The sequence below is a fragment of the Grus americana genome, unplaced genomic scaffold (genome assembly GCF_028858705.1).
Source record: "Grus americana isolate bGruAme1 unplaced genomic scaffold, bGruAme1.mat H_91, whole genome shotgun sequence".
NCBI classification, from domain to species: Eukaryota; Metazoa; Chordata; class Aves; order Gruiformes; family Gruidae; genus Grus; species Grus americana.
The window spans coordinates 7,792-32,961 of NW_026561417.1; the positions used below are offsets into that span (position 1 = coordinate 7,792).

At 58.4% G+C, this 25,170-nt stretch overlaps 4 protein-coding genes across 4 annotated transcripts; all 4 read right to left on the minus strand.

Moving 5' to 3' along the window:
- Positions 1-755: 755 nt before the first annotated feature.
- On the minus strand, positions 756-8,438 carry LOC129200411 (butyrophilin subfamily 3 member A2-like). The gene is made up of 9 exons (XM_054811763.1): positions 8,354-8,438; positions 5,194-5,278; positions 4,385-4,732; positions 3,548-3,832; positions 3,146-3,250; positions 2,908-2,928; positions 2,594-2,617; positions 2,193-2,213; positions 756-1,412 (listed from the first exon to the last, which is right to left on the minus strand). Exons 1-9 carry the CDS (start codon positions 8,393-8,395, stop codon positions 1,378-1,380), a joined length of 966 nt encoding a protein of 321 aa, XP_054667738.1. The 5' UTR covers positions 8,396-8,438; the 3' UTR covers positions 756-1,377.
- Positions 8,439-8,721: 283 nt separating this feature from the next.
- On the minus strand, positions 8,722-12,089 carry LOC129200406 (butyrophilin subfamily 2 member A2-like). The gene is made up of 9 exons (XM_054811758.1): positions 12,084-12,089; positions 11,684-11,704; positions 11,286-11,306; positions 10,886-10,906; positions 10,485-10,508; positions 10,212-10,244; positions 9,577-9,724; positions 9,308-9,366; positions 8,722-8,762 (listed from the first exon to the last, which is right to left on the minus strand). The coding sequence occupies exons 1-9, from the start codon at positions 12,085-12,087 to the stop codon at positions 8,722-8,724; spliced, it is 372 nt and encodes a 123-aa protein (XP_054667733.1). The 5' UTR covers positions 12,088-12,089.
- Positions 12,090-12,269: 180 nt separating this feature from the next.
- Positions 12,270-15,040, minus strand: LOC129200407 (butyrophilin subfamily 3 member A2-like). Its single transcript, XM_054811759.1, has 6 exons — positions 14,989-15,040; positions 14,675-14,759; positions 13,866-14,213; positions 13,084-13,368; positions 12,632-12,736; positions 12,270-12,412 (listed from the first exon to the last, which is right to left on the minus strand). Exons 1-6 carry the CDS (start codon positions 14,992-14,994, stop codon positions 12,270-12,272), a joined length of 972 nt encoding a protein of 323 aa, XP_054667734.1. The 5' UTR covers positions 14,995-15,040.
- Positions 15,041-18,684: 3,644 nt separating this feature from the next.
- Positions 18,685-24,229, minus strand: LOC129200410 (butyrophilin subfamily 3 member A2-like). The gene is made up of 12 exons (XM_054811762.1): positions 24,035-24,229; positions 23,225-23,572; positions 22,374-22,658; positions 21,972-22,076; positions 21,734-21,754; positions 21,417-21,440; positions 21,298-21,318; positions 20,900-20,920; positions 20,501-20,521; positions 20,099-20,122; positions 19,825-19,857; positions 18,685-19,336 (listed from the first exon to the last, which is right to left on the minus strand). Exons 1-12 carry the CDS (start codon positions 24,087-24,089, stop codon positions 18,804-18,806), a joined length of 1,491 nt encoding a protein of 496 aa, XP_054667737.1. The 5' UTR covers positions 24,090-24,229; the 3' UTR covers positions 18,685-18,803.
- Positions 24,230-25,170: the final 941 nt, after the last annotated feature.

Genomic DNA, 25,170 nt, shown 5'->3' on the forward strand with positions numbered 1-25,170 from the left:
CCACCCCCACAGCCCACCAGGAATCACCTCCCACCTCCCCCTTCACCTCCACCTCCCAGCAGTGCCTCCCCTCCATGAACCCCTCCTGGCCCAGCACGCAGCACCAAGTGTCAAATCTCTCAGGGGTGTCGGGCAGGTCCTGCCGTGCTCTTCCCCTTGTCACACTTCTCCCATCCGCTGACAGGACAAGTTGGGAATGAGCCGACTTTGGATCGAGGGTCACCACGTCTGCAGGGGACAGGAGGAGCCAGAGCATCAGGGGCAGAGCTGCATCGTGGGCAGGGTTTGAGCACCCTGGGGCCAGGCTCTGCCCCGCGGGGCAGCACACGGGGCATCTCCTTCCTCCTAGAGATGCCCATCACAGGGCCGGCCCCAGCACGGCCGCGGCCCAGCTGGGTCCCCTGGGAACAGGCAACGGTGGGGCTGCAGCCCCAGCAGAGAGGAGCAGCATGGGGAGGCAGTGGCTGGGTCTGGGCAGTGCACGGGCTCTCAGGGGGGTGGCAGAGGGCTCCTCTTGGCCCCAGGGATGCCACTCACAATGCCTTGGAAAGGCAAGAAAACGGGCTGGAGAACAGGCTAGTGCCCTGCTCGGGGGTGTCTGAGGCACCAAACACACCCAGGCACGGCCAGTCCCGAGCACTGCCCAGCCCAGATGCCCCTTGCACACAAGCACAGGGAGGAGAACCACCCAGAATGGCAATAAAATACGCGATTACCTGGATTGTGGGGAAGCAGAAACTTTCTCCAGGCTAGAAGGAGAGACAAGAGCTGGTCACATCCCCCAGCCGGTCCCCAGCACCTCTGGGCAGGGGCGAGGGTCCAGGCGTGGGCTGGTGTCCCCGAGCTGCCCACCCTGCCAGGCACATCGCCCTGGGCTTTCCCAGAGCCAGGGGATGCAGGGATGAAGAGGACGGGTGAAGAAGGGAAAGGACCCAGCACAGAGCGCACGGGACAGCACCCAACACTGTTCCACTGCACATGGAGACTCACCCATGAGAGCTGCATCTTGTTCTTCTGGAAAGCAAAACCAAAATCACTAGAGTGATCAGAAGGGACAGCTTCTCATCCCATGGCTGCTCCTGCTGGAGCAGGAAAAGCTCAGGCAGACCCCAAACTGCTTGTTTGGAAGTGGGACAACACCCACAAACCCCCGGAATTGCTCCCTGCCAGCTTGGTCACGTCCCATGGCTGGTGCCCAGGACTCTGGGCAGTGAAGAGGGGACAACCTTGGGCTGGTGTCCCCCAGCTGCCCACTGTCCCAGGCACATCGCCTTGGGCTTTCCCAGAGCCAGGGCATGCACGGATGGAGAGGACGGGCAAGGAAGGAAAGGGCTGAGCACAGAATCCCTGGGAAAGGACCCCACGCCATGCTGGAGCTCATGGAGACTCACCCAGTGCTGCATCTCGTTCCTCTGGAAAGCAAAACCAAAAGCAATAAGTGATCACAGGGGGCAGCTGCTCATCCCATGTATGCACCCGCTGGAGCACACATAGCTCAGGCAGGTGCCTTAATTATTCTTTTGGGGGAGCACAAAAGACCTCTAAAGCCCAGGAATGGCTCTTTGCTAGCCTGGTCATGTCCCAGAGCTGGTAAAGTCATAACAAGACATGGAGAGAGGGGACAACCCTGTGCTGGTCTCTCAGAGCTGCCCACCCTGCCAGGCACATCGCCTTGGGCTTTCCCAGAGGCAGGGGATGCAGGGATGGAGAGGACGGGCAAGGAGGGAAAGGGCCCAGCACAGAGTTCCCGGGACAGGACCGCAGACCGTGACAGAGCTCACAGACACTCACCCATGAGAGCTGCATCTCGTTCCTCTGGAAAGCAAAATCAAAATCACTAGAGTGATCAGAAGGGACACCTCCTCAGCCCATGGCTGCTCCTGCTGGAGCAGGAAAAGCTCAGGCAGACCCCAAACTGCTTGTTCAGAAATGGGAGAACACCCCCAAACCCCCGGAATGGCTCCCTGCCAGTCTGGCCACGTCCCATGGCTGGTGCCCAGGACTCTGGGCAGGGGAGAGGGTCCAGCCCTGGGCTGGTGTCCCCGAGCTGCCCACCCTGCCAGGCACATCGCCTTGGGCTTTCCCAGAGCCAGGGCATGCAGGGATGGAGAGGACGGGCAAGGAGGGAAAGGGCCGAGCACAGAGCACCCAGGACAGAACTAGAAGCCATGCCACAGCTCATGGAGACTCACCCACTGCTACATCTCGTTTCTCTGGAAAGCAAAAACAAAAGCAATATTTAATCAGCAGGGACAGCTTCTCATCCCATGGCTGCTCCTGCTGGAGCAGGACGAGCTCAGGCGGACCCACAACTCCTTCTTTTTGAAGAGTGGGAAAAGACCACCTTGGACCTGGGAATGACTCTGTGCCAGCCTGGTCACATCCCATGGCTGGAGCCCCGACCTCTGGGCAGGGGAGAGGGGACAACCTTGGGCTGGTGTCCCCCAGCTGCCCACCCTGCCAGGCACATCGCCTTGGGCTTTCCCAGAGCCAGGGCATGCAGGGATGGAGAGGACGGGCAAGGAGGGAAAGGGCTGAGCACAGAGCACCCGGGACAGGACCCCACACCGTGACAGAGCTCATGGACACTCACTCATCAGTGCTGCATGTTGTTTTCCTGGAAGGCAAAACCAAAAGCAATAAGTGATCCGATGGGACAAGTTCTCATCTCATTGCTGCTCCCACAAGAGGAGACAGAATTCGGGAAGATCCCAACTCCTTCTCTGTGGGGATTTGGAAAAGACCCCCAAACCCAGGAATGGCTCCCTGCCAGCCTATGCCCCTGTCAGCCCACCCAGGCACTCTGGAGTTCAGCTGTAACTTCAGGAGCCATCCAAACCCAAGTCCCTCCCAGGGGGGCTCCTTGGACAGGAGGTTTTGCTGGGGGAAGGGGCCACAAGGACTCACCCAGCTCTCGGGACTGCAGCACTGAAAAGCAAAGACAGAGGAAGAGGGGGTCAGGACAGCAGCTGGCTTCATCCCTGGGAACATCTCAAGAGGGTCTCGTGCACCTTCCCACCAGACTGAGATAGTCTGGCCGTGCTCCCTGTCCTCCCACCCACACCCCACTGTGTCCTCGTCCCCTTCCTTCCTTTGCCCAGAGAGCTTTTTGGTGAAGGCAAAACATTCTTCTGACACCACTTACCTTTCCTTCTCCACAGATAAGCACCGAGGCCAAGGAACACCACTGAAAGCACGAGGAGCACCCACACACCAACCATCCAGGGACGGGCATTGTGGAAAAAGGGAGCTGAGAAACAAAACCATCAGCAGGAAAAGGGATGGTTTCACAGTCCCGTGTTTGAGCAGAAGAAGAACAAAAAGACAAACGCCCCAAAGCTCCAGCTCACAAGCCCCTTGTCCTGGGAGCCCTGGCCTCAAGGGGACATAGTCCTCTCTCTCCCCTGCACATACCAATGCTCACCTGAAGCGCACGAGGCTCCGGTTCTCTCGTGCACTAGAACTGCTGTGAAGGTGCACAGCCCTCCCGTGCCCCCACACCCCACACCTTGCACCGCGAACCCCAGATCAAAGCTGCTCAAAGCACCTGAGATGTGCAGGGACGTCTCCTGCTCCTGGTTGAGGCGGCTGTTCCTGACCATGCAGGACCATTTCCCATCTCTGTTCCCATCGGTCACAACGATGACATCTTCGATGTCAAAGAGGCCCCTCTCATCCGAGGAATGTCTCTGGGAGACCGAGGGGAGATGCTGCCCACCAGAATCTTTCCACAGCACCTCCGGTTGTGGGTACCAGCCGGCCGATCGACACACCACCCGGATGCCTCCGTCCTCGTAACCCTCCAGGGAGAGTTGAGGGACAGAGCCTGTGGCTGGGGAAGAGCCCGTGGTTGGGGTCAGTGTGGGATGGACTCAACTCAAAGGTGACGACTGAATCCAATACCAGACACATCACAGGTCCCACTGGCCACCAAAACCACCCCAACCTGTGCAGGAACTGCAGAGCATTGATGCCAAACGACCCCAGATCTCCCACAAAACAGCCCGGCAGAGCAAGACCAACAGCATCAGGTCCCAGCCTTGGCTTGGCCGGCAGCCCCAGCTCTCAGCCCAAGGAGCTGCTCAGCACCTTGTCCCCACGGCCTTCACAACATCACCAGGACACCCTTCACAGACACCACGCACAACCAGCAAAGCCACCACATCCATGTGGCTCTGCCCCAAAAACACCTCCAGCACCACCTGCGTGCTCCCTCCTGGGCAGGCACTGCAGGCAACAGCCCCCTCGCACCCCACCTCTTTCAACGGCTCCTGTCCTTCGGCACCTCATCCACACACCTGAGGATGGGACAGAGCTCTGGGAGGGACACACAAACCCAGGGACACCCGCACCAGCCCCTGCAAACACCGCACCCAGCACAAACCTGACACCTCCAGATCCACCGTAGCTTCTCCATAAGAGGAACCATCTCTCACAGTGCAGACGTAATAACCATCGTCAGAGGGTCTCAACCCAGAGATTCGCAAGTCCAGGCTTCCACTGGAGAGACCATCTCTGACCAACTCTGTCCTCCCAAAATATTCCTCCATCTGATCCCTGTACAGATCCTCTCCGTTTCGGTAGTGGTACACTGTTTCAGTGAACCGGCGCCGGATCCACCTGATGTCCAAGCTCCAAGCATCCATGCTGGGGGACAAGTGACATGGCAACACGATGTCCTGCCCCACGGTAACACGGAGAGGGTGGCCTGGTCCCACCACACTGAAGTCAGCTTGGTGATGGAGAAGGACACAGAGACACAGAGATTGCGCCTACGTTAATTTAGGGGCGTTGCATGGCAAGGGGCGAGCTTGGTGTGACCTTGGTGCACGCTCCATCCCACGGGCGTTGCTTTGCCCTCCCCATGGTCCAGAGACACTGGAGAAAGTGGCGAGGGAGTGGGAGGACTGGAAGGAGAAGGAGGTTTCCTGGGAGTGGGAACGTGCTCCAGAAAACGACCTCCACCCCAGCCAGCCCTGCTGCAAGCCAGAAACGTTTGAGGGGAGCGCTGCAGGACGGGACCGAAGGTGCCCCCAGGGCAAGGGACGTATTGCAGAAAGAGCCCAAGGGAAAGCCAAACCCATGCGGGGCCCAGCTCTGGGCTGGGCTCCCCCCACCCCACGGCAGCTCCCCTGCCCCACAGCTGCCACCCAGAGCGGGCAAAAGCTCCCGCCAGCCCTGCAGGATCCCTACCTGATCCCAGCCGCAGGACGTGCAGAGTCACCAAATAACTCAGGAGGCCCCCGGGGCTCGCGGGGAGCCACATCTGTGTCTGGAGCTGGAGAAGAGGGAGGGGAAGGGAGGGAGGGGGAGGGCGATGGGGGGTTACAGCTGGTGGAGAGGGGATGGGGGAGAAGGGCTGCACCTGCCCCCAAAGAGGCTCCAGAAATCCCACCAAACCACCTGCACCAGCACCCCAACGGCAGAACAAACCGTTGCTGCAGGGCAGGACGGGACCACACACGGCTCCCCGGTGCAGCCCCCTGCTCTGCCCCACTCCCCCTCACCAGCATTTATTCCAAATCCCTGACAAGACTCAAAAGGAAAGGAAATATTCTAAATCCCCTGCGCAAAGAAAAGTTGCTCACCGGACGGGCACGATCTGTGGGAGGCACCAGGCTGCCCAATAAATCCAACCTTTGCCCAGTTTCAGGTGCAGACTTCCTGCCTGTGGGAGTGACTTCAGGCTCCATCCCCCACACCATGAGCTGAGGTTTCACAACCACGTACCAACGTCCAGAGTCATAAATTAAACGTCCAAGCGTAAAATAGAAAAGGAAACCAACATCCCCCCCCCATTCCTGCCTGGATGGGAGCTGCTGAAGGTGGCTTTTCCCAGAGCTGCACCTCTCCCAGCAGCACTAGGCCAGGTTTGGCACCCAGAAATACCTGTTTCCTTTCACAAAAAGGGCTGATTTTCTTGTGCATGACCACTGTCACTGAAGCAAGGAGCAAAGCCCCAACCAGACCCCGGGGAATTGTCCACCCGAGCCAGTTGCACTGGGTCCATCTCTTGGGGTTCTTTGGTGTTTCAGGACATTGGTCTGTTCTGGAGTGAAAGGCAGGAGCCCCTCAGTCCTCGGAAAGAACAAAGGAGAAAAAGAAAGGCACAAGAAGGCTGTTTGTTGGGGGTGATGGTGCAAAACGTGGAGCTTCGTTGTGATGTTGGGCCATCCAGGAGGAGCCCAGCAGCGTCCCTGCAGCCCGATAAGAGCTGGGAGCTCGTGGGGAGTGGGGGAGAAGGGGACAAGATGGGGTGTGGGGGGTTTGAAGTGTTGGGACATGCCAGCTGTGCCCTGTCCCTTTGCCCTGTCCCCTCAGGGACCTCAGATCCCAGGGGAGGACGTGTCCCCCACTGTCCCCACCCTCCCATCCCCATGCAGGGGCAGCCCATCCCCAAGAGAAGGGGTGCAGGGGGGTGCAAAGGGCTGTACCCAGAGCAGGGTATGGGGACGGGGCAGGGGGGGCAGTTGGGGCCTTTCCCAGACCTGGGTGTTGAGGGATATTAATTGTTTTATGTAAATGAGTGGGTTTTAATTCCAATATATTACTTACGATTACGGTAGGGTTTGATTTGTGCTGCTTGCTTAGCTTTACTTGGCGTGAGTGGATAGATTGGCTGAAACCCTTAGGCCTCGATAGAAGTATTTTTCTCAGTAATTTTCCTAGTCGTTTTCCTGACAGCTGGGACAGTGCTGTGTTTACTCTTTTAGTGTAAGAATGTGTTTTGGTATCACACCAATGTCTCGGTAGTGTTTCCCCAAGTCTGGGACTCTTCAGTTCTCCATGTTCCACCAGCAAGGGCAGGGGCACAAGGAGTGTAAACCAGAAGACCAGGAGGCTCCAGCCGTCGGGGAAAACTGTGGAAACTGCAGGTCAACAAGACAAGAGCCTGCCTGCCTGGACACAGAAGAAGAATCCAACTAGATGTTAGATGACCCCAGACCAAAACTCATCATTGGATGTCGCATGAAAGGGCACAAGTCGGACGTGTGGCTGAGGGAGGCCCTCCCGTTGAGTCACGAGGTTCAGAAAGGACCCCTTTGCTTTCTAAACTCCAGTCTTAGTCCCAGACTTGGTCAACGGTTCATGTCTACAGGATTATGTGTGTAGCCACTTATCAGAGTCAACGCGTTTGCCTGTCGGAGCCCCACCAAGGACTTTCGCTGAAACAGTTTTGCAAAGTTGAAAAGATAGATAATTTATTGAGGCAACAGATATAAAAAGTTCAGAATTGCCGTTGATAAATACACTTACTGCAAAAATTCTGAGGTCAAGCTAACAGTTCAGCGCTTTTGTTAATGACAATTTTCCCGGGGTAACATCCGACATAGTCAGAGGCACAAGTCCTACCAAAGAGGCGTCCCTGCTTGGGGAAGAGAGAGGTCCAGGCCCATCGACCCGTCCGGGGAGTTGGGACTTCTCGTCCTCAAAATGGAGGATTCTAAACGCCAGATTTATACTTTCGGTGCGGTGGGCCAAGCCTTAACATGGCTTGTTGTGCAGTCGATGCAGGGGCAGGAGCGGAGAACAAAGGTGTTCAGTACAGAGCAGTGGGGAGTCTGTTTAGCTTTACCAAAGTAACGTCGGGCTGTGAAGCCTCCCCTCACCCCAGGCATCACGCAGTTGATTGAGGAGTAGACCGTCAGGCGCCACATCTGTCAAGATGAGCAAGTCGCTCATCCCTTGCCGTTGTTCAGGTCCAGTACTTACCAGTACAAGATAACCAAGTTGCCCGATCTGCGCTCTCGCTCACGTCGGACCCCGCTACTTTCTGCCGACTCACAGCGACCCCGTACTCGGCACCAACAAGCCCAGCCAAGTCCGGCGTCCCACATTCCATTAAAGGAAGCATGGAGAGTGCGCGGAGAGCGTGTGAGGGGCGGGTGCGTGGGTCCCAAGGGTATAGTTGCCCCGGGATTTCTTTGGTTTGGGTCCCTCCCTTTGCAGGCACCCAGCCTGGGCTGATCCTGCTGCTGCACCTTTCAATCAAATTCATTCTTTTATAAAATCGACACCTGAGACTCTGCTGCAGGAAACCTAGGGTCGAGCCTGAAGAAGGAGAAAGCGTGCCCAAAAATAAGTGTGTGGGGATGTGCGTGTGCGTGAGCGACACCATGCAAGGGGTGTGAATGCTCGGGCAGCAGCTACTGCTTTAACATGGGGAGAGGGAGCAGGGCGAGCCCCATCTACCCCCGGGCTGTCGGGGAGCCCGGACCCAGCTCCGGGGGCGTTCGGGAGCAGCAGCAAAGAGAGGGAGGGGCAGAAAGAGGGCTCGCAACCCCCCCCCCCCCCCCCGTGTCCATACAGCGGGGGGTCCCAGCCCCAGCCCCATCCATCCTCCCCCCTTTACCTGCGCGGCGGTGGCGGCATCACCAGGAGCGGCTCCAAGCATCGGTACCAGCTCCGAGCAGCCGGGCTGCCCAGGCTCTGCTTTGTTCTCGGTTCCCGCAGGCCCAGCCCCTTCTTGTGTGTCCCCCGTCCCTTCCCACACATTGTCGGGCTTGGTCACCCCCGGCACCCGCCCCCGCTCCCAGCACCCTAAAAGAGCCCCAGGTGGGGAAATTCTTTCTCCACTCAGAAGGTTCCTCTGCTGCTGCACCTAAAGCCCCTCAGTTACCAAGATGCTTTCCCACACTCAGCCCCATCCCACAAAGCAGCAACGAGCCGCAGCCGCCTGTCCCGAGTGCCCAGCAAGGAAGGGGATTAGGGAAAGACCAATCAGTCTTGGTCCCAACAGGATTGTGTGGTGTAGAAGGATGCTGAGAGAGCAGGGGCATCCTGGGGACAGGGGGTGCTGGCAAAGCTTGGGTCTCCCCAGAAGGAAGAGAAGGGGGTGCCTGAGTTGTGAGTGCCCCCCGCCTCCGCCCCCCACTCCCCGTGCTCATCCTGCAGGGAGCTGCCCCCAGGCTCCTGCTCCAACCACTGCTCCAAGTGCGCTGGCTGCAAATGCCCTTCGCAGGCAGGCAGGAATCAGGACAAAAAGCCCCCAGGAACCAGCACGGCCACACTCCATGGTCACCCACAAAGCTTTATTGAAGGCCATGGTGCTGTGCCTGGGCAGGGTGGGCTTGGGCAGGGCAGAGAGGGACATGTGCTGCTGCGGGATGGAGGAGAGGAGAGCGGGCAGTGTCTGCAGCAGGGCAGGGGCTGTCCGGGGCTGCGGTGGGGATGGAAGGGGGGCAGAGGGTCTAGGAGGTGCAGTCCTTCAGGCACAGCTGGGTTTCCTCTGTCTCCACCCAAAACCAGGGTCGGATGATCCCTCCATTAAAGGAGGCTGGTGGGAAAGTGAAGATCTCGACCCCACTCTCAGCATCGATGAAAGTCACCAGCCCCTGCGTGCAGTCTAGACAGACCCAGAGTCTCCTGCGGACCGGGGACAGGGAGGTGGGAGGAAAGGTGAGAGACACAAAGTACCCTTTGTAGGCCCAAATCCCCCAGACCCCTCCTTCAGGGCTTGGGTAGAAAGACCCCTTCCTGTTCACAGAGTCCCTGGCCACCCCCACACCCCACCAGGAATCACCTCCCACCTCCCCCTTCACCTCCACCTCCCAGCAGTGCCTCCCCCTTCTGAACCCCTCCTGGCCCAGCACACAGCACCAATCGTTAAATCTCTCAGGGGTGTCGGGCAGGTCCTGCCGTGCTGTTCCCCTTCTCACACTTCTCCCATCCGCTGACAGGACAAGTTCAGGATGAGCCGAGTCTGGATCGAGGGTGACCACGTCTGCAGGGGACAGGAGGAGCCAGAGCATCAGGGGCAGAGCTGCGTCGTGGGCAGGGTTTGAGCACCCTGGGGCCAGGCTCTGCCCCACGGGGCAGCAGACAGGGTATCTCCTTCCTCCTAGAGATGCCCATGACGGGGCCGGCCCCAGCACGGCCACGGCCCAGCTGGGTCCCCTGGGAACAGGCAACGGTGGGGCTGCAGCCCCAGCAGGGAGGAGCAGCATGGGGAGGCAGGGCTGGGTCTGGGCAGTGCACGGGCTCTCAGGGGGGTGGCAGAGGGCTCCTCTTGGCCCCAGGGATGCCACTCACAATGCCTTGGAAAGGCAAGAAAACGCGCTGGAGAACAGGCTAGTGCCCTGCTCGGGGGTGTCTGAGGCACCAAACACACCCAGGCACGGCCAGTCCCGGGCACTGCCCAGCCCAGATGCCCCTTGCACACAAGCACAGGGAGGAGACCCACCCAGAATGGCACTAAAATACGGGATTACCTGGATTGTGGGGAAGCAGAAACTTTCTCCAGGCTAGAAGGAGAGACAAGAGCTGGTCACATCCCCCAGCCGGTCCCCAGCACCTCTGGGCAGGGGCGAGGGTCCAGGCGTGGGCTGGTGTCCCTGAGCTGCCCACCCTGCCAGGCACATCGCCTTGGGCTTTCCCAGAGCCAGGGGATGCAGGGATGGAGAGGACGGGCAAGGAGGGAAAGGGCTGAGCACAGAGTGCCTGGGACAGGACCCCACGCCATTCCGCTGCACATGGAGACTCACCCATGAGAGCTGCATATGGTTCCTCTGGAAAGCAAAACCAAAATCACTAGAGTGATCAGAAGGGACAGCTTCTCATCCCATGGCTGCTCCTGCTGGAGCAGGAAAAGCTCAGGCAGACCCCAAACTGCTTGTTTGGAAGTGGGACAACACCCACAAACCCCAGGGAATGGCTCCCTGCCAGCTTGGTCACATCCCATGGCTGGTGCCCAGGACTCTGGGCAGTGAAGAGGGGACAATCTGAAACTGGATTCCCCAGCTGCCCACCCTGCCAGGCACATCGCCTTTGGCTTTCCCAGAGCCAGGGGATGCAGGGATGGAAAGGACGGGCAAGGAGGGAAAGGGCTGAGCACAGAATCCCTGGGAAAGGACCCCACACCGTGCTGGAGCTCATGGAGACTCACCCAGTGCTGCATCTCGTTCCTCTGGAAAGCAAAACCAAAAGCAATAAGTGATCGCAGGGGGCAGCTGCTCATCCCATGTATGCACCCGCTGGAGCACACATAGCTCAGGCAGGTGCCTTAATTATTCTTTTGGGGGAGCACAAAAGACCTCTAAAGCCCAGGAATGGCTCTCTGCTAGCCTGGTCATGTCCCAGAGCTGGTAAAGTCATAACAAGACATGGAGAGAGGGGACAACCCTGTGCTGGTCTCTCAGAGCTGCCCACCCTGCCAGGCACATCGCCTTGGGCTTTCCCAGAGGCAGGGGATGCAGGGATGGAGAGGACGGGCAAGGAGGGGAAGGGCCCAGCACAGAGCACCTGGGACAGGACCCCACACCGTGACAGAGCTCACAGACACTCACCATGTGCTGCATCTCGTTCCTCTGGAAAGCAAAATCAAAATCACCAGAGTGATCAGAAGGGACACCTCCTCATCCCATGGCTGCTCCTGCTGGAGCAGGCAAAGCTCAGGCAGACCCCAAACTGCTTGTTCAGAAATGGGAGAACACCCCCAAACCCCCGGAATGGCTCCCTGCCAGTCTGGCCACGTCCCATGGCTGGTGCCCAGGGCTCTGGGCAGGGGAGAGGGTCCAGCCCATGGCTGGTGTCCCCAAGCTGCCCACCCTGCCAGGCACATCGCCTTGGGCTTTCCCAGAGCCAGGGCATGCAGGGATGGAGAGGACGGGCAAGGAGGGAAAGGACCCAGCACAGAGCGCCCAAGACAGAACTAGAAGCCATGCCACAGCTCATGGAGACTCACCCACTGCTACATCTCGTTTCTCTGGAAAGCAAAAACAAAAGCAATATTTAATCAGCAGGGACAGCTTCTCATCCCATGGCTGCTCCTGCTGGAGCAGGACGAGCTCAGGCGGACCCACAACTCCTTCTTTTTGAAGAGTGGGAAAAGACCACCTTGGACCTGGGAATGACTCTGTGCCAGCCAGGTCACGTCCCATGGCTGGAGCCCCGACCTCTGGGCAGGGGAGAGGGTCCAGCCCTGGGCTGGTGTCCCCAAGCTGCCCACCCTGGCAGGCACATCGCCTTGGGCTTCCCAGAGCCAGGGGATGCAGGGATGGAGAGGACGGGCAAGGAGGGAAAGGGCCGAGCACAGAGCACCCAGGACAGGACCCCACACCATGCTGGAGTTCATGGAGACTCACTCATCAGTGCTGCGTGTTGTTTTCCTTGAAGGCAAAAAAAACACCAGTAAGTGATCCGATGGGACAAGTTCTCATCCCATGGCTGCTCCCGCAAGAGGAGGCAGAATTCAGGAAGATCCCAACTCCTTCTTTGTGTGGAGTGACAAAAGACCCCCAGGAATGGCTCCCTGCCAGCCTATGCCCCTGTCAGCCCACCCAGGCACTCTGGAGTTCAGCCGTAACTTCAGGAGCCATCCAAACCCACGTCCCTCCCAGGGGGGCTCCTTGGACAGGAGGTTTTGCTGGGGGAAGGGGCCACAAGGACTCACCCAGCTCTCGGGACTGCAGCACTGAAAAGCAAAGGCAGAGGAAGAGGGGGTCAGGACAGCAGCTGGCTTCATCCCTGGGAACATCTCAAGAGGGTCTCTTGCACCTTCCCACCAGACAGAGATAGTCTGGCCATGCTCCCTGTCCTCCTGCCCACACCCCACCATGGGTCCTTGTCCCCTTCCTGGCTTTGCCCAAAGAGCTTTTTGGTGAAGGCAAAACATTCTTCTGACACCACTTACCTTTCCTTCTCCACAGATAAGCACCGAGGCCAGGGAACACAGCTGAAAGCACAAGGAGCACCCCCACACCAACCATCCAGGGACGGGCATTGTGGAAAAAGGGAGCTGAGAAACAAAACCATCAGCAGGAAAAGGGATGGTTTTACAGTCCCGTGTTTGAGCAGCAGAAGAACAAAAAGACAAACGCCCCAAAGCTCCAGCTCACAAGCCCCTTGTCCTGGGAGCCCTGGCCTCAAGGGGACATAGTCCTCTCTCTCCCCTGCACATACCAATGCTCACCTGAAGCGCACGAGGCTCCGGTTCTCTCGTGCGCTAAAACTGCTATGAAGGTGCACACCCCTCCCGTACCCCCACACCTTGCACGGGCAACCCCAGATCAAAGCTGCTCAAAGCAACGCAGCAAACCCCAGCCCTGCTGCCGGCACCGCAGGGTCTGGCTGCCATCGTTGCACCTGAGATGTGCAGGGACGTCTCCTGCTCCTGGTTGAGGCGGCTGTTCCTGACCACGCAGGACCAGTTCCCATGTCTGTTCCCATCAGTCACAATGATGACATCTTCGGTGTCAAAGAGGCCCCTCTCATCTGAGGAATGTCTCTGGGAGACCGAGGGGAGATGCTGCCCATCGGGATCTTTCCACAGCACCTCCGGTTGTGGGTACCAGCCGGCCGATCGACACACCACCCGGATGCCTCCGTCCTCGTAAGCCTCCAGGGAGAGGTGAGAGACAGAGCCTGTGGCTGGGGAAGAGCCAGTGGTTGGGGTCAGTGTGGGATGGACTCAACTCAAAGGTGATAGCAGAAACATCACAGGTCCCACTGGGGCTGCAGGACAGACCACCCAAACCACCCCAACTTGTACAGACGCTGGAGAGCGCTGATGCCAAATGACCCCAGATCTCCCACAAAACAGCCTGGCAAAGGAACAACAGCTGCTCAACACCTTGTCCCCACGGCCTTCACAACATCACCAGGACACCCTTCGCAGACACCACGCACACCCAGCAAAGCCACCACATCCATGTGGCTCTGCCCCAAAACCACCTCCAGCACCACCTGCGTGCTCCCTCCTGGGCAGGCACTGCAGGCAGCAGCCCCCTCGCACCCCACCTCTTTCAACGGCTCCTGTCCTTCGGCACCTCATCCACACACCTGAGGATGGGACAGAGCTCTGGGAGGGACACACAAACCCAGGGACACCCGCACCAGCCCTTGCAAACACTGCACCCACCACAAACCTGACACCTCCACATCCACCGTAGCTTCTCCATAAGAGGCACCATCTGTCACCGTGCAGACGTACTGACCATCATCAGAGGGTCTCAACCCAGAGATTCGCAAGTCCAGGCGTCCACTGGAGAGACCATCTCTGACCAACTCTGTTCTCCCAAAATATTCATCCATCTGCTCCCCATACAGGTCCTCTCCATTTCGGTAGTGGTGCACCGTTTCAGAGAATGGATGCCGGATCCACCTGATGTCCAAGCTCCGAGCATCCATGCTGGGGGACAAGTGACATGGCAGCACGACGTCCTGACCCACGGTGACACGGATATATTTCTCTGGTGCCACCACTCTGAAGTCAGCTTGGTGATGGAGAAGGACACAGAGACACGGAGATTGCGCCTATGTTAATTTAGGGGCGTTGCATGGCAAGGGGCGAGCTTGGCGTGACCTTGGTGCACGCTCCATCCCACGGGCGTTGCTTTGCCCTCCCCATGGTCCAAAGACACTGGAGAAAGTGGCGAGGGAGTGGGAGGACTGGAAGGAGAAGGAGGTTTCCTGGGAGCGGGAACGTGCTCCAGAAAACGACCTCCACCCCAGCCAGCCCTGCTGCAAGCCAGAAACGCTTGAGGGGAGCGCTGCAGGACGGGACCGAAGGTGCCCCCAGGGCAAGGGACGTATTGCAGAAAGAGCCCAAGGGAAAGCCAAACCCATGCAGGGCCCAGCTCTGGGCTGGGCTCCCCCCACCCCACGGCACCTCCCCTGCCCCACAGCTGCCCCCCAGAGTGGGCAAAAGCTCCCGCCAGCCCTGCAGGATCCCTACCTGATCCCAGCCGCAGGACGTGCAGAGTCACCAAATAACTCAGGAGGCCCCTGGGGGTTGTGGGGGGCCACATCTGCGTCTGGAGCTGGAGAAGAGGGAGGGGAAGGGAGGCAGGGGGAGGGCGATGGGGGGTTACAGCTGGCGGAGAGGGGATGGGGAAGAAGGGCTGCACCTGCCCCCAAAGAGGCTCCAGAAATCCCACCAAACCACCTGCACCAGCACCCCAACGGCAGAACAAACCGTTGCTGCAGGGCAGGACGGGACCACACATGGGTCCCCGGTGCAGCCCCCTGCTCTGCCCCACTCCCCCTCACCAGCATTTGTTCCAAATCCCTGACAAGACTCGAAAGGAAAGGAAATATTCTAAATCCCCTGCAGAAAGAAAAGTCGCTCACCGGACGGGCACGATCTGTGGGAGGCACCAGGCTGCCCAATAAATCCAAACCTTTGCCCAGTTTCAGGTGCAGACTTCCTGCCTGTGGGAGTGACTTCAGGCTCCATCCCCCACACCATGACCTGAGGTTTCACAACCACGTACCAACGTCCAGAGTCATAAATTAAACGTCCAAGCGTAAAACAGAAAGGGAAACCAACAGCCTCCCCATTCCCACCTGGATGGGAGCTGCTGAAGGTGGCTTTTCCCAGAGCTGCACCTCTCCCGGCAGCCTGTGCTGGGGAACAGCACTAGGCCAGGTTTGGCACCCAGAAATACCTGTTTCCTTTCCCAAAAAGGGCTGACTGTCTTGTGCATGACCACTGTCACTGAAGCAAGGAGCAAACCCCCAACCAGACCCCAGGGAATTGTCCACCCGAGCCAGTTGCACTGGGTCCATCTCTTGGGGTTCTTTGGTGTTTCAGGACATTGGTCTGTTCTGGAGTGAAAGGCAGGAGCCCCTCAGTCCTCGGAAAGAACAAAGGAGAAAAAGAAAGGCACAAGAAGGCTGTTTGTTGGGGGTGATGGTGCAAAACGTGGAGCTTCGTTGTGATGTTGGGCCATCCAGGAGGAGCCCAGCAGCGTCCCTGCAGCCCGATAAGAGCTGGGAGCTCGTGGGGAGTGGGGGAGAAGGGGACAAGATGGGGTGTGGGGGGTTTGAAGTGTTGGGACATGCCAGCTGTGCCCTGTCCCTTTGCCCTGTCCCCTCGGGGACCTCAGATCCCAGGGGAGGACGTGTCCCCCACTGTCCCCACCCTCCCATCCCCATGCAGGGGCAGCCCATCCCCAAGAGAAGGGGTGCAGGGGGGTGCAAAGGGCTGTACCCAGAGCAGGGTATGGGGACGGGGCAGGGGGGGCAGTTGGGGCCTTTCCCAGACCTGGGTGTTGAGGGATATTAATTGTTTTATGTAAATGAGTGGGGTTTAATTCCAATATATTACTTAGGATTACGGTAGGGTTTGATTTGTGCTGCTTGCTTAGCTTTACTTGGCGTGAGTGGATAGATTGGCTGAAACCCTTAGGCCTCGATAGAAGTATTTTTCTCAGTAATTTTCCTAGTCGTTTTCCTGACAGCTGGGACAGTGCTGTGTTTACTCTTTTAGTGTAAGAATGTGTTTTGATATCACACCAATGTCTCGGTAGTGTTTCCCCAAGTCTAGGACTCTTCAGTTCTCCATGTTCCACCAGCAAGGGCAGGGGCACAAGGAGTGTAAACCAGAAGACCAGGAGGCTCCAGCCGTCAGGGAAAACTGTGGAAACTGCAGGTCAACAAGACAAGAGCCTGCCTGCCTGGACACAGAAGAAGAATCCAACCAGATGTTAGACGACTCCAGACCAAAACTCATCATTGGATGTCGCATGACATCGCCCTCCCGTTGAGTCACGAGGTTCAGAAAGGACCCCTTTGCTTTCTAAACTCCTTCTCAGAGAGGAGCCGAGGAGTGGCTGGGTCCAGTCTTAGTCCCAGACTTGGTCAACGGTTCATGTCTACAGGATTATGTGTGTAGCCACTTATCAGAGTCAATGCGTTTGCCTGTCGGAGCCCCACCAAGGACTTTCGCTGAAACAGTTTTGCAAAGGTGAAAAGATAGATAATTTATTGAGGCAACAGATATAAAAAGTTCAGAATTGCCGTTGATAAATACACTTACTGCAAAAATTCTGAGGTCAAGCTAACAGTTCAGCGCTTTTGTTAATGACAATTTTCCCGGGATAACATCCGACATAGTCAGAGGCACAAGTCCTACCAAAGAGGCGTCCCTGCTTGGGGAGGAGAGAGGTCCAGGCCCATGACCCGTCCGGGGAGTTGGGACTTCTCGTCCTCAAAATGGAGGATTCTAAACGCCAGATTTATACTTTCGGTGCGGTGGGCCAAGCCTTAACATGGCTTGTTGTGCAGTCGATGCAGGGGCAGGAGCGGAGAACAAAGGTGTTCAGTACAGAGCAGTGGGGGGTCTGTTTAGCTTTACCAAAGTAACGTCGGGCTGTGAAGCCTCCCCTCACCCCAGGCATCACGCAGTTGATTGAGGAGTAGGCCGTCAGGCGCCACATCTGTCAAGATGAGCAAGTCGCTCATCCCTTGCCGTTGTTCAGGTCCGGTACTTACCAGTACAAGATAACCAAGTTGCCCGATCTGCGCTCTCGCTCACGTCGGACCCCGCTACTTTCTGCCGACTCACAGCGACCCCGTACTCGGCACCAACAAGCCCGGCCAAGTCCGGCGTCCCACATTCCATTAAAGGAAGCATGGAGAGTGCGCAGAGAGCATGTGAGGGGCGGGTGCGTGGGTCCCAAGGGTATAGTTGCCCCGGGATTTCTTTGGTTTGGGTTCCTCCCTTTGCAGGCACCCAGCCTGGGCTGATCCTGCTGCTGCACCTTTCAATCAAATTCATTCTTTTATAAAATCGACACCTGAGACTCTGCTGCAGGAAACCTAGGGTCAAGCCTGAAGAAGGAGAAAGCGTGCCCAAAAATAAGTGTGTGGGGATGTGCGTGTGCGTGAGCGACACCATGCAAGGGGTGTGAATGCTCGGGCAGCAGCTACTGCTTTAACATGGGGAGGGGGAGCAGGGCGAGCCCCATCTACCCCCGGGCTGTCGGGGAGCCCGGACCCAGCTCCGGGGGGGGTTCGGGAGCAGCAGAAAAGAGAGGGAGGGGCAGAAAGAGGGCTCGCAACCCCCCCCTCCGTGTCCGTACAGCGGAGGGTCCCATCCCCAGCCCCATCCATCCTCCCCCCGTTACCTGCGCGGCGGTGGCGGCATCACCGGGAGCGGCTCCGAGCATCGGTACCGGCTCCGAGCAGCCGGGCTGCCCAGGCTCTGCTTTGTTCTCGGTTCCCGCAGCCCTGGCCCCTTCCTGAGCGTCCCCCGCCCCTTCCCGTACCCTGCCCGGCTTGGTCACCCCCGGCACCCGCTCCCAGCACCCTCCCACCCCATCCACCCCGGCCCATCACACTCCACCCCATCCCATCGCATCGCACAGTCCCCGGCTCCGCTGCAGCACCAAACCCCAGAGCAGCAGCAGCAGCAGCCACAGCAATCAATCTTGCTAAATATCACCCTAAAAGAGCCCCAGGTGGGGAAATTCTTTCTCCACTCAGAAGGTTCCTCTGTTGCTGCACCTAAAGCCCCTCGGTTACCAAGATGCTTTCGCACACTCAGCCCCATCCCCAAAAGCAGCAACGAGCCGCAGCCGCCTGTCCCCAGTGCCCAGCGAGGAAGGGGATTAGGGAAAGACCAATCAGTCTTGGTCCCAACAGGACTGTGTGGTGTAGAAGGATGCTGAGAGAGCAGGGGCATCCTGGGGACAGGGGGTGCTGGCAAAGTTTGGGTCTCCCCAGAAGGAAGAGAAGGGGGTGCCTGAGTTGTGAGTGCCCCCCGCCTCCGCCCCCCCACTCCCCGTGCTCATCCTGCAGGGAGCTGCCCCCAGGCTCCTGCTCCAACCACTGCTCCAAGTGCGCTGGCTGCAAATGCCCTTCGCGGGCAGGCAGGAATCAGGACAAAAAGCCCCCAGGAACCAGCACGGCCACACTCCATGGTCACCCACAAAGCTTTATTGAAGGCCATGGTGCTGTGCCTGGGCAGGGCAGAGAGGGACATGTGCTGCTGCGGGATGGAGGAGAGGAGAGCGGGCAGTGTCTGCAGCAGGGCAGGGGCTGTCCGGGGCTGAGGTGGGGATGGAAGGGGGGCAGAGGGTCTAGGAGGTTCTGCCCCTCAGGCACAGCTGGGTTTCCTGTGTATCCACCAAAAACCAGGGTCGGATGATCTCTCCATTGAACGAGGCTGGTGGGAAAGTGAAGATCTCGACCCCACTCTTGGCATCGATGAAAGTCACCAGCCCCTGCGTGCAGTCCAGACAGACCCAGAGTCTCCTGGGGGCCCGGCCCAGGGAGGTGGGAGAAGAGGTGAGAGACTCAAACTGCCCATTCAAGTCCTCCACTCCCCAGATCCCCCCTTCAGGGCTCAGGTTCATATCCCCCTTCCTGTTCACAGAGTCCCTGGCCACCCCCACAGCCCACCAGGAATCACCTCCCACCTCCCCCTTCACCTCCACCTCCCAGCAGTGCCTCCCCTCCCTGAACCCCTTCCGGCCCAGCACACAGCACCGAGTGTCAAATCTCTCAGAGGTGTTGGGCAGGTCCTGCCGTGCTCTTCCCCTTCTCACACTTCTCCCATCCGCTGACAGGACAAGTTCAGGATGAGCCGACTTTGGATCCAGGGTCACCACGTCTGCAGGGGACAGGAGGAGCCAGAGCATCAGGGGCAGAGCTGCGTCGTGGGCAGGGTTTGAGCACCCTGGGGCCAGGCTCTGCCCCGCGGGGCAGCACACGGGGCATCTCCTTCCTCCTAGAGATGCCCATCACGGGGCCGGCCCCAGCACGGCCACGGCCCAGCTGGGTCCCCTGGGAACAGGCAACGGTGGGGCTGCAGCCCCAGCAGGGAGGAGCAGCATGGGGAGGCAGTGGCTGGGTCTGGGCAGTGCACGGGCTCTCAGGGGGGTGGCAGAGGGCTCCTCTTGGCCCCAGGGATGCCACTCACAATGCCTTGGAAAGGCAAGAAAAGGGGCTGGAGAACAGGCTAGTGCCCTGCTCGGGGGTGTCTGAGGCACCAAACACACCCAGGCACGGCCAGTCCCGGGCACTGCCCAGCCCAGATGCTCCTTGCACACAAGCACAGGGAGGAGAACCACCCAGAAGGGCACTAAAATACGCGATTACCTGGATTCTGGGGAAGCAGAAACTTTCTCCAGGCTAGAAGGAGAGACAAGAGCTGGTCACATCCCCCAGCCGGTCCCCAGCACCTCTGGGCAGGGGCGAGGGTCCAGGCATGGGCTGGTGTCCCCGAGCTGCCCACCCTGCCAGGCACATCGCCTTGGGCTTTCCCAGAGCCAGGGGATGCACAGATGGAGAGGACGGGTGAAGAAGGGAAAGGGTCGAGCACAGAGTGGACAGGACAGGACGCCACACCGTGCCGCAGCTCACAGAGACTCACATTTCAGTGCTGCATCTTGTTCCTCTGGAAAGCAAAAACAAAGCAATTTGTCATCAGAGGGGACAGCTTCTCATCTCATAAGTGCTCATGAAGGAGCAGGCAGAGCTCGAGCAAATGCACAACTGCTTCATTTTTGGGAGTGTAAAAAGCCCCCCAAACCCTTGGAATGGCTCCCTGCCAGCCTGGCAACGTCCCATGGCTGGTGCCCAGGGCTCTGGGCAGAGGAGAGGGTCCAGGCGTGGGCTGGTGTCCCCCAGCTGCCCACCGTCCCAGGCACATCGCCTTGGGCTTTCCCAGAGCCAGGGGATGCAGGGATGGAGAGGACGGGCAAGGACATAAAGGATCCAGCACAGAGCACCTGGGACAGGACACCACGCTGTGCCAGAGCTCATGGAGACTCACCCAGTGCTGCATCTCGTTTCTCTGGAAAGCAAAAACAAAAGCAATATTTGATCACAGGGAACAGCTGCTCATCCCAAGGCTGCTCCTGTAGGACCAGGCAGAGCTCGAGGAGACCCCAGCTCCTTCTTTGTGAGGAGTTCTAAAAAAACCTTAAACCCGGGACTGGCTCACTGCCAGCCTGGTCACGTCCCATGGCTGGTGCCCAGGGCTCTGGGCAGGGGAGCTGGGACCAACCCCGGGCTGGTCTCCCCAGGCTGCCCACCCTGCCAGGCACATCGCCTTGGGCTTTCCCAGAGCCAGGGGATGCAGGGATGGAGAGGACGGGCAAGGAGGGAAAGGGCCGAGTACATAGCGCCCACCACAAAACCCCACGCTGTACTGGAAATCACAGGGACTTACCCAGAGCTGCATCTCTTTCCTCTGGAAAGCAAAAGCAAAAGCAGTATTTCATCAGAGAGAAAAGGTTCTCATCCCATAAGCGCTCATGCTGGAGCAGGCAGAGCTCAGGCAGACCCCAAGCCACTTGTGTGTGAAGTGCAAAAAGCCCCTCGAACCCCAGGAATGGCTCCCTGCCACCCTGGTCACATCCCATGGCTGCTGCCTGGGGCTCTGGGCAGGGGAGAGGGTCCAGCCCTGGGCTGGTGTCCCCAAGCTGCCCACCCTGGCAGGCACATCGCCTTGGGCTTTCCCAGAGCCAGGGGATGCAGGGATGGAGAGGACGGGAAAGGAGGGAAAGGGCCAGGCAGAGAGCGCCCAGGACAGGACCCCACGCCGTGCCGGAACTCACAGAGACTCACCCGTAAGTTCAACCAGTTCCCCTGGAAAAAAAAAGCAATAAGTGATCAGTGCTGAGGGATACCACCAGCTCGTCTTTCAGAGGAGTGGGAAAAGACCCCCAAAGCTCACAAGGACTCACCATTCAGTGCTGTATTTTGTTTCTCTAGAAAGCAAAAATAAAACTACTAAGTGATCCGAGGGGAGAGATTCTCATCCCATGGCTGATCCCACAAAAGCAGACAGAATTCGGGCAGACCCCCAACTTCTTCTTTGTGTGGAGTGACAAAAGACCACCTTGCTTCTGGGAATGGCTCCCTGCCAGCCTATCCCCCCGTCAGCCCACCCAGGCACTCTGGAGTTCAGCCGTAACTTCAGGAGCCATCCAAACCCACGTCCCTCCCAGGGGGGCTCCTTGGACAGGAGGTTTTGCTGGGGGAAGGGGCCACAAGGACTCACCCAGCTCTCGGGACTGCAGCACTGAAAAGCAAAGGCAGAGGAAGAGGGGGTCAGGACAGCAGCTGGCTTCATCCCTGGGAACATCTCAAGAGGGTCTCTTGCACCTTCCCACCAGACAGACCCTCTGGCCATGCTCCCTGTCTTCCCGCCCACACCCCACCATGGGTCCTTGTGCCCTTTCTTCCTTTGCCCAAAGAGCTTTTTGGTGAAGGCAAAACATTCTTCTGACACCACTTACCTTTCCTTCTCAAGAAATAAACACCAAGGCCAAGGAACACCAGTAAAACCACGAGGAGCACCCCCACACCAACCATCCAGGGACGGGCATTGTGGAAAAAGGGAGCTGAGAAACAAAAACATCAGCAGGAAAAGGGATGGTTTTACAGTCCCGTGTTTGAGCAGCAGAAGAACAAAAAGACAAACGCCCCAAAGCTCCAGCTCACAAGCCCCTTGTCCTGGGAGCCCTGGCCTCAAGGGGACATAGTCCTCTCTCTCCCCTGCACATACCAATGCTCACCTGAAGTGCACGAGGCTCCGGTTCTCTCGTGCGCTAAAACTGCTGTGAAGGTGCACACCCCTCCCGTGCCCCCACACCCCACACCTTGCACCGCGAACCCCAGATCAAAGCAGCTCAACGCACCTGAGATGTGCAGGGACGTCTCCTGCTCCTGGTTGAGGCGGCTGTTCCTGACCACGCAGGACCAGTTCCCATCTCTGTTCCCATCGGTCACAACAATGACATCTTCGATGTCAAAGAGGCCCCTCTCATCCGAGGAACGTCTCTGGGAGACCGAGGGGAGACGCCGCCCGTTGGGATCTTTCCATAGCACCTCTGGTTGTGGATACCAGCCGGCCGATTGACACACCACCCGGATGCCCCCGTCCTCGTAACCCTCCAGGGAGAGTTGAGAGACAGAGCCTGTGGCTGGGGAAGAGCCCGTGGTTGGGGTCAGTGTGGGATGGACTCAGCTCAAAGGTGATGACCAAATCCAATACCAGACACATCACAGGTCCCACCAGGGCTGCAGGACCGACCACCAAAACCACCCCAACTTGTGCAGGAACTGCAGAGCATTGATGCCAAACAACCCCAGATCTCCCACAAAACAGCCCGGCACAGCAAGACCAACAGCGTCAGGTCCCAGCCTTGGCTTGGCTGGCAGCCCCAGCTCTCAGCCCAAGGAGCTGCTCAGCACCTTGTCTCCACGGCCTTCACAACATCACCAGGACACCCTTCGCAGACACCACGCACACCCAGCAAAGCCACCGCAGCCATGCGGCTCTGCCCCAAAAACACCTCCAGCACCACCTGCGTGCTCCCTCCTGGGCAGGCACTGCAGACAACAGCCCCCTCGCACCCCACCTCTTTCAACGGCTCCTGTCCTTCGGCACCTCATCCACACACCTGAGGATGGGACAGAGCTCTGGGAGGGACACACAAACCCAGGGACACCCGCACCAGCCCCTGCAAATACCACACCCACCACAAACCTGACACCTCCAGATCCACCGTAGCTTCTCCATAAGAGGCACCATCTGTCACCGTGCAGACGTACTGACCATCGTCAGAGGGTCTCAACCCAGAGATTCGCAAGTCCAGGCTTCCACGGGAGAGACCATCTCTGATCAACTCTGTCCTTCTAAAATATTCCCTCAGCTGCTCCCCATACAGGTTCTCTCCGTTTCGGTAGTGGTGCACTGTTTCAGAGACCTGGGGCCGGATCCACCTGATGTCCAAGCTCCGAGCATCCATGCTGGGGGACAAGTGACATGGCAGCACGATGTCCTGACCCACGGTGACATGGAGAGGGTGGTCTGGTCCCACCACTCTGAAGTCAGCTTGGTGATGGAGAAGGACACAGAGACACGGAGATTGCGCCTATGTTAATTTAGGGGCATTGCATGGCAAGGGGTGAGCTTGGCGTGACCTTGGTGCACGCTCCATCCCACGCGCGTTACTTTGCCCTCCCCATGGTCCAAAGACACTGGAGAAAGTGGTGAGGGAGTGGGAGGACTGGAAGGAGAAGGAGGTTTCCTGGGAGTGGGAACGTGCTCCAGAAAACAACCTCCACCCCAGCCAGCCCTGCTGCAAGCCAGAAACGCTTGAGGGGAGCGCTGCAGGACGGGACCGAAGGTGCCCCCAGGGCAAGGGACGTATTGCAGAAAGAGCCCAAGGGAAAGCCAAACCCATGCAGGGCCCAGCTCTGTGCTGGGCTCCCCCCACCCCACGGCAGCTCCCCTGCCCCACAGCTGCAACCTGGAGAGGGAGAAACCCCCCCGCCAGCCCTGCAGGATCCCTACCTAATCCCAGCCGCAGGATGAGCAGAGTCACCAAATAACTCAGGAGTAGCCACATCTGCGTCTGGAGCTGGAGAAGAGGGAGGGGAAGGGAGGCAGAGGGAGGGCGATGGGGGGTTACAGCTGGTGGAGAGGGGATGGGGAAGAAGGGCTGCACTTGCCCCCAGAGAGGCTCCAGAAATCCCACCAAACCACCTGCACCAGCACCCCAACGGCAGAACAAACCGTTGCTCAAGGGCGGGACTGCACACAGCTCCCCGGTGCAGCCCCCTGCTCTGCCCCACTCCCCCTCACCAGCGTTTATTCCAAATCCCTGACAAGACTCAAAAGAAAAGGAAATATTCTAAATCCCCTGCGGAAAGAAAAGTCGCTCACCGGACGGGCACGATCTGTGGGAGGCACCAGGCTGCCCAATAAATCCAAACCTTTGCCCAGTATCAGGTGCAGACTTCCTGCCTGTGGGAGTGACTTCAGGCTCCATCCCCCACACCATGAGCTGAGGTTTCACAACCACGTACCAACGTCCAGAGTCATAAAATAAACGTCCAAGCGTAAAATAGAAAAGGAAACCAACATCCCCCCCCCCATTCCTGCCTGGATGGGAGCTGCTGAAGGTGGCTTTTCCCAGAGCTGCACCTCTCCCGGCAGCCAGTGCTGGGGAACAGCACCAGGCCAGGTTTGGCACCCAGAAATAACTGTTCCCTTTCCCAAAAAGGGCTGATTGTCTTGTGCATGACCACTGTCACTGAAGCAAGGAGCAAACCCCCAACCAGACCCCGGGGAATTGTCCACCTGAGCCAGTTGCACTGGGTCCATCTCTTGGGGTTCTTTGGTGTTTCAGGACATTGGTGTGTTCTGGAGTGAAAGGCAGGAGCCCCTCAGTCCTCAGAAAGGAAAAAGGAGAAAAAGAAAGGCACAAGAAGGCTGTTTGTTGTGGGTGATGGTGCAAAACTTGGAGCTTCATTGTGATGTTGGGCCGTCCAGGAGGAGCCCAGCAGTGTCCCTGCAGCCCGATAAGAGCTGGGAGCTCGTGGGGAGTGAGGGAGAAGGGGACAAGATGGGGGGGAGGGTGGGGGGGCTTAAAGTGTTGGGACATGGCAGCTGTGCCCGGAGTGGAGAAATTTTTTCTCCATTCAGAA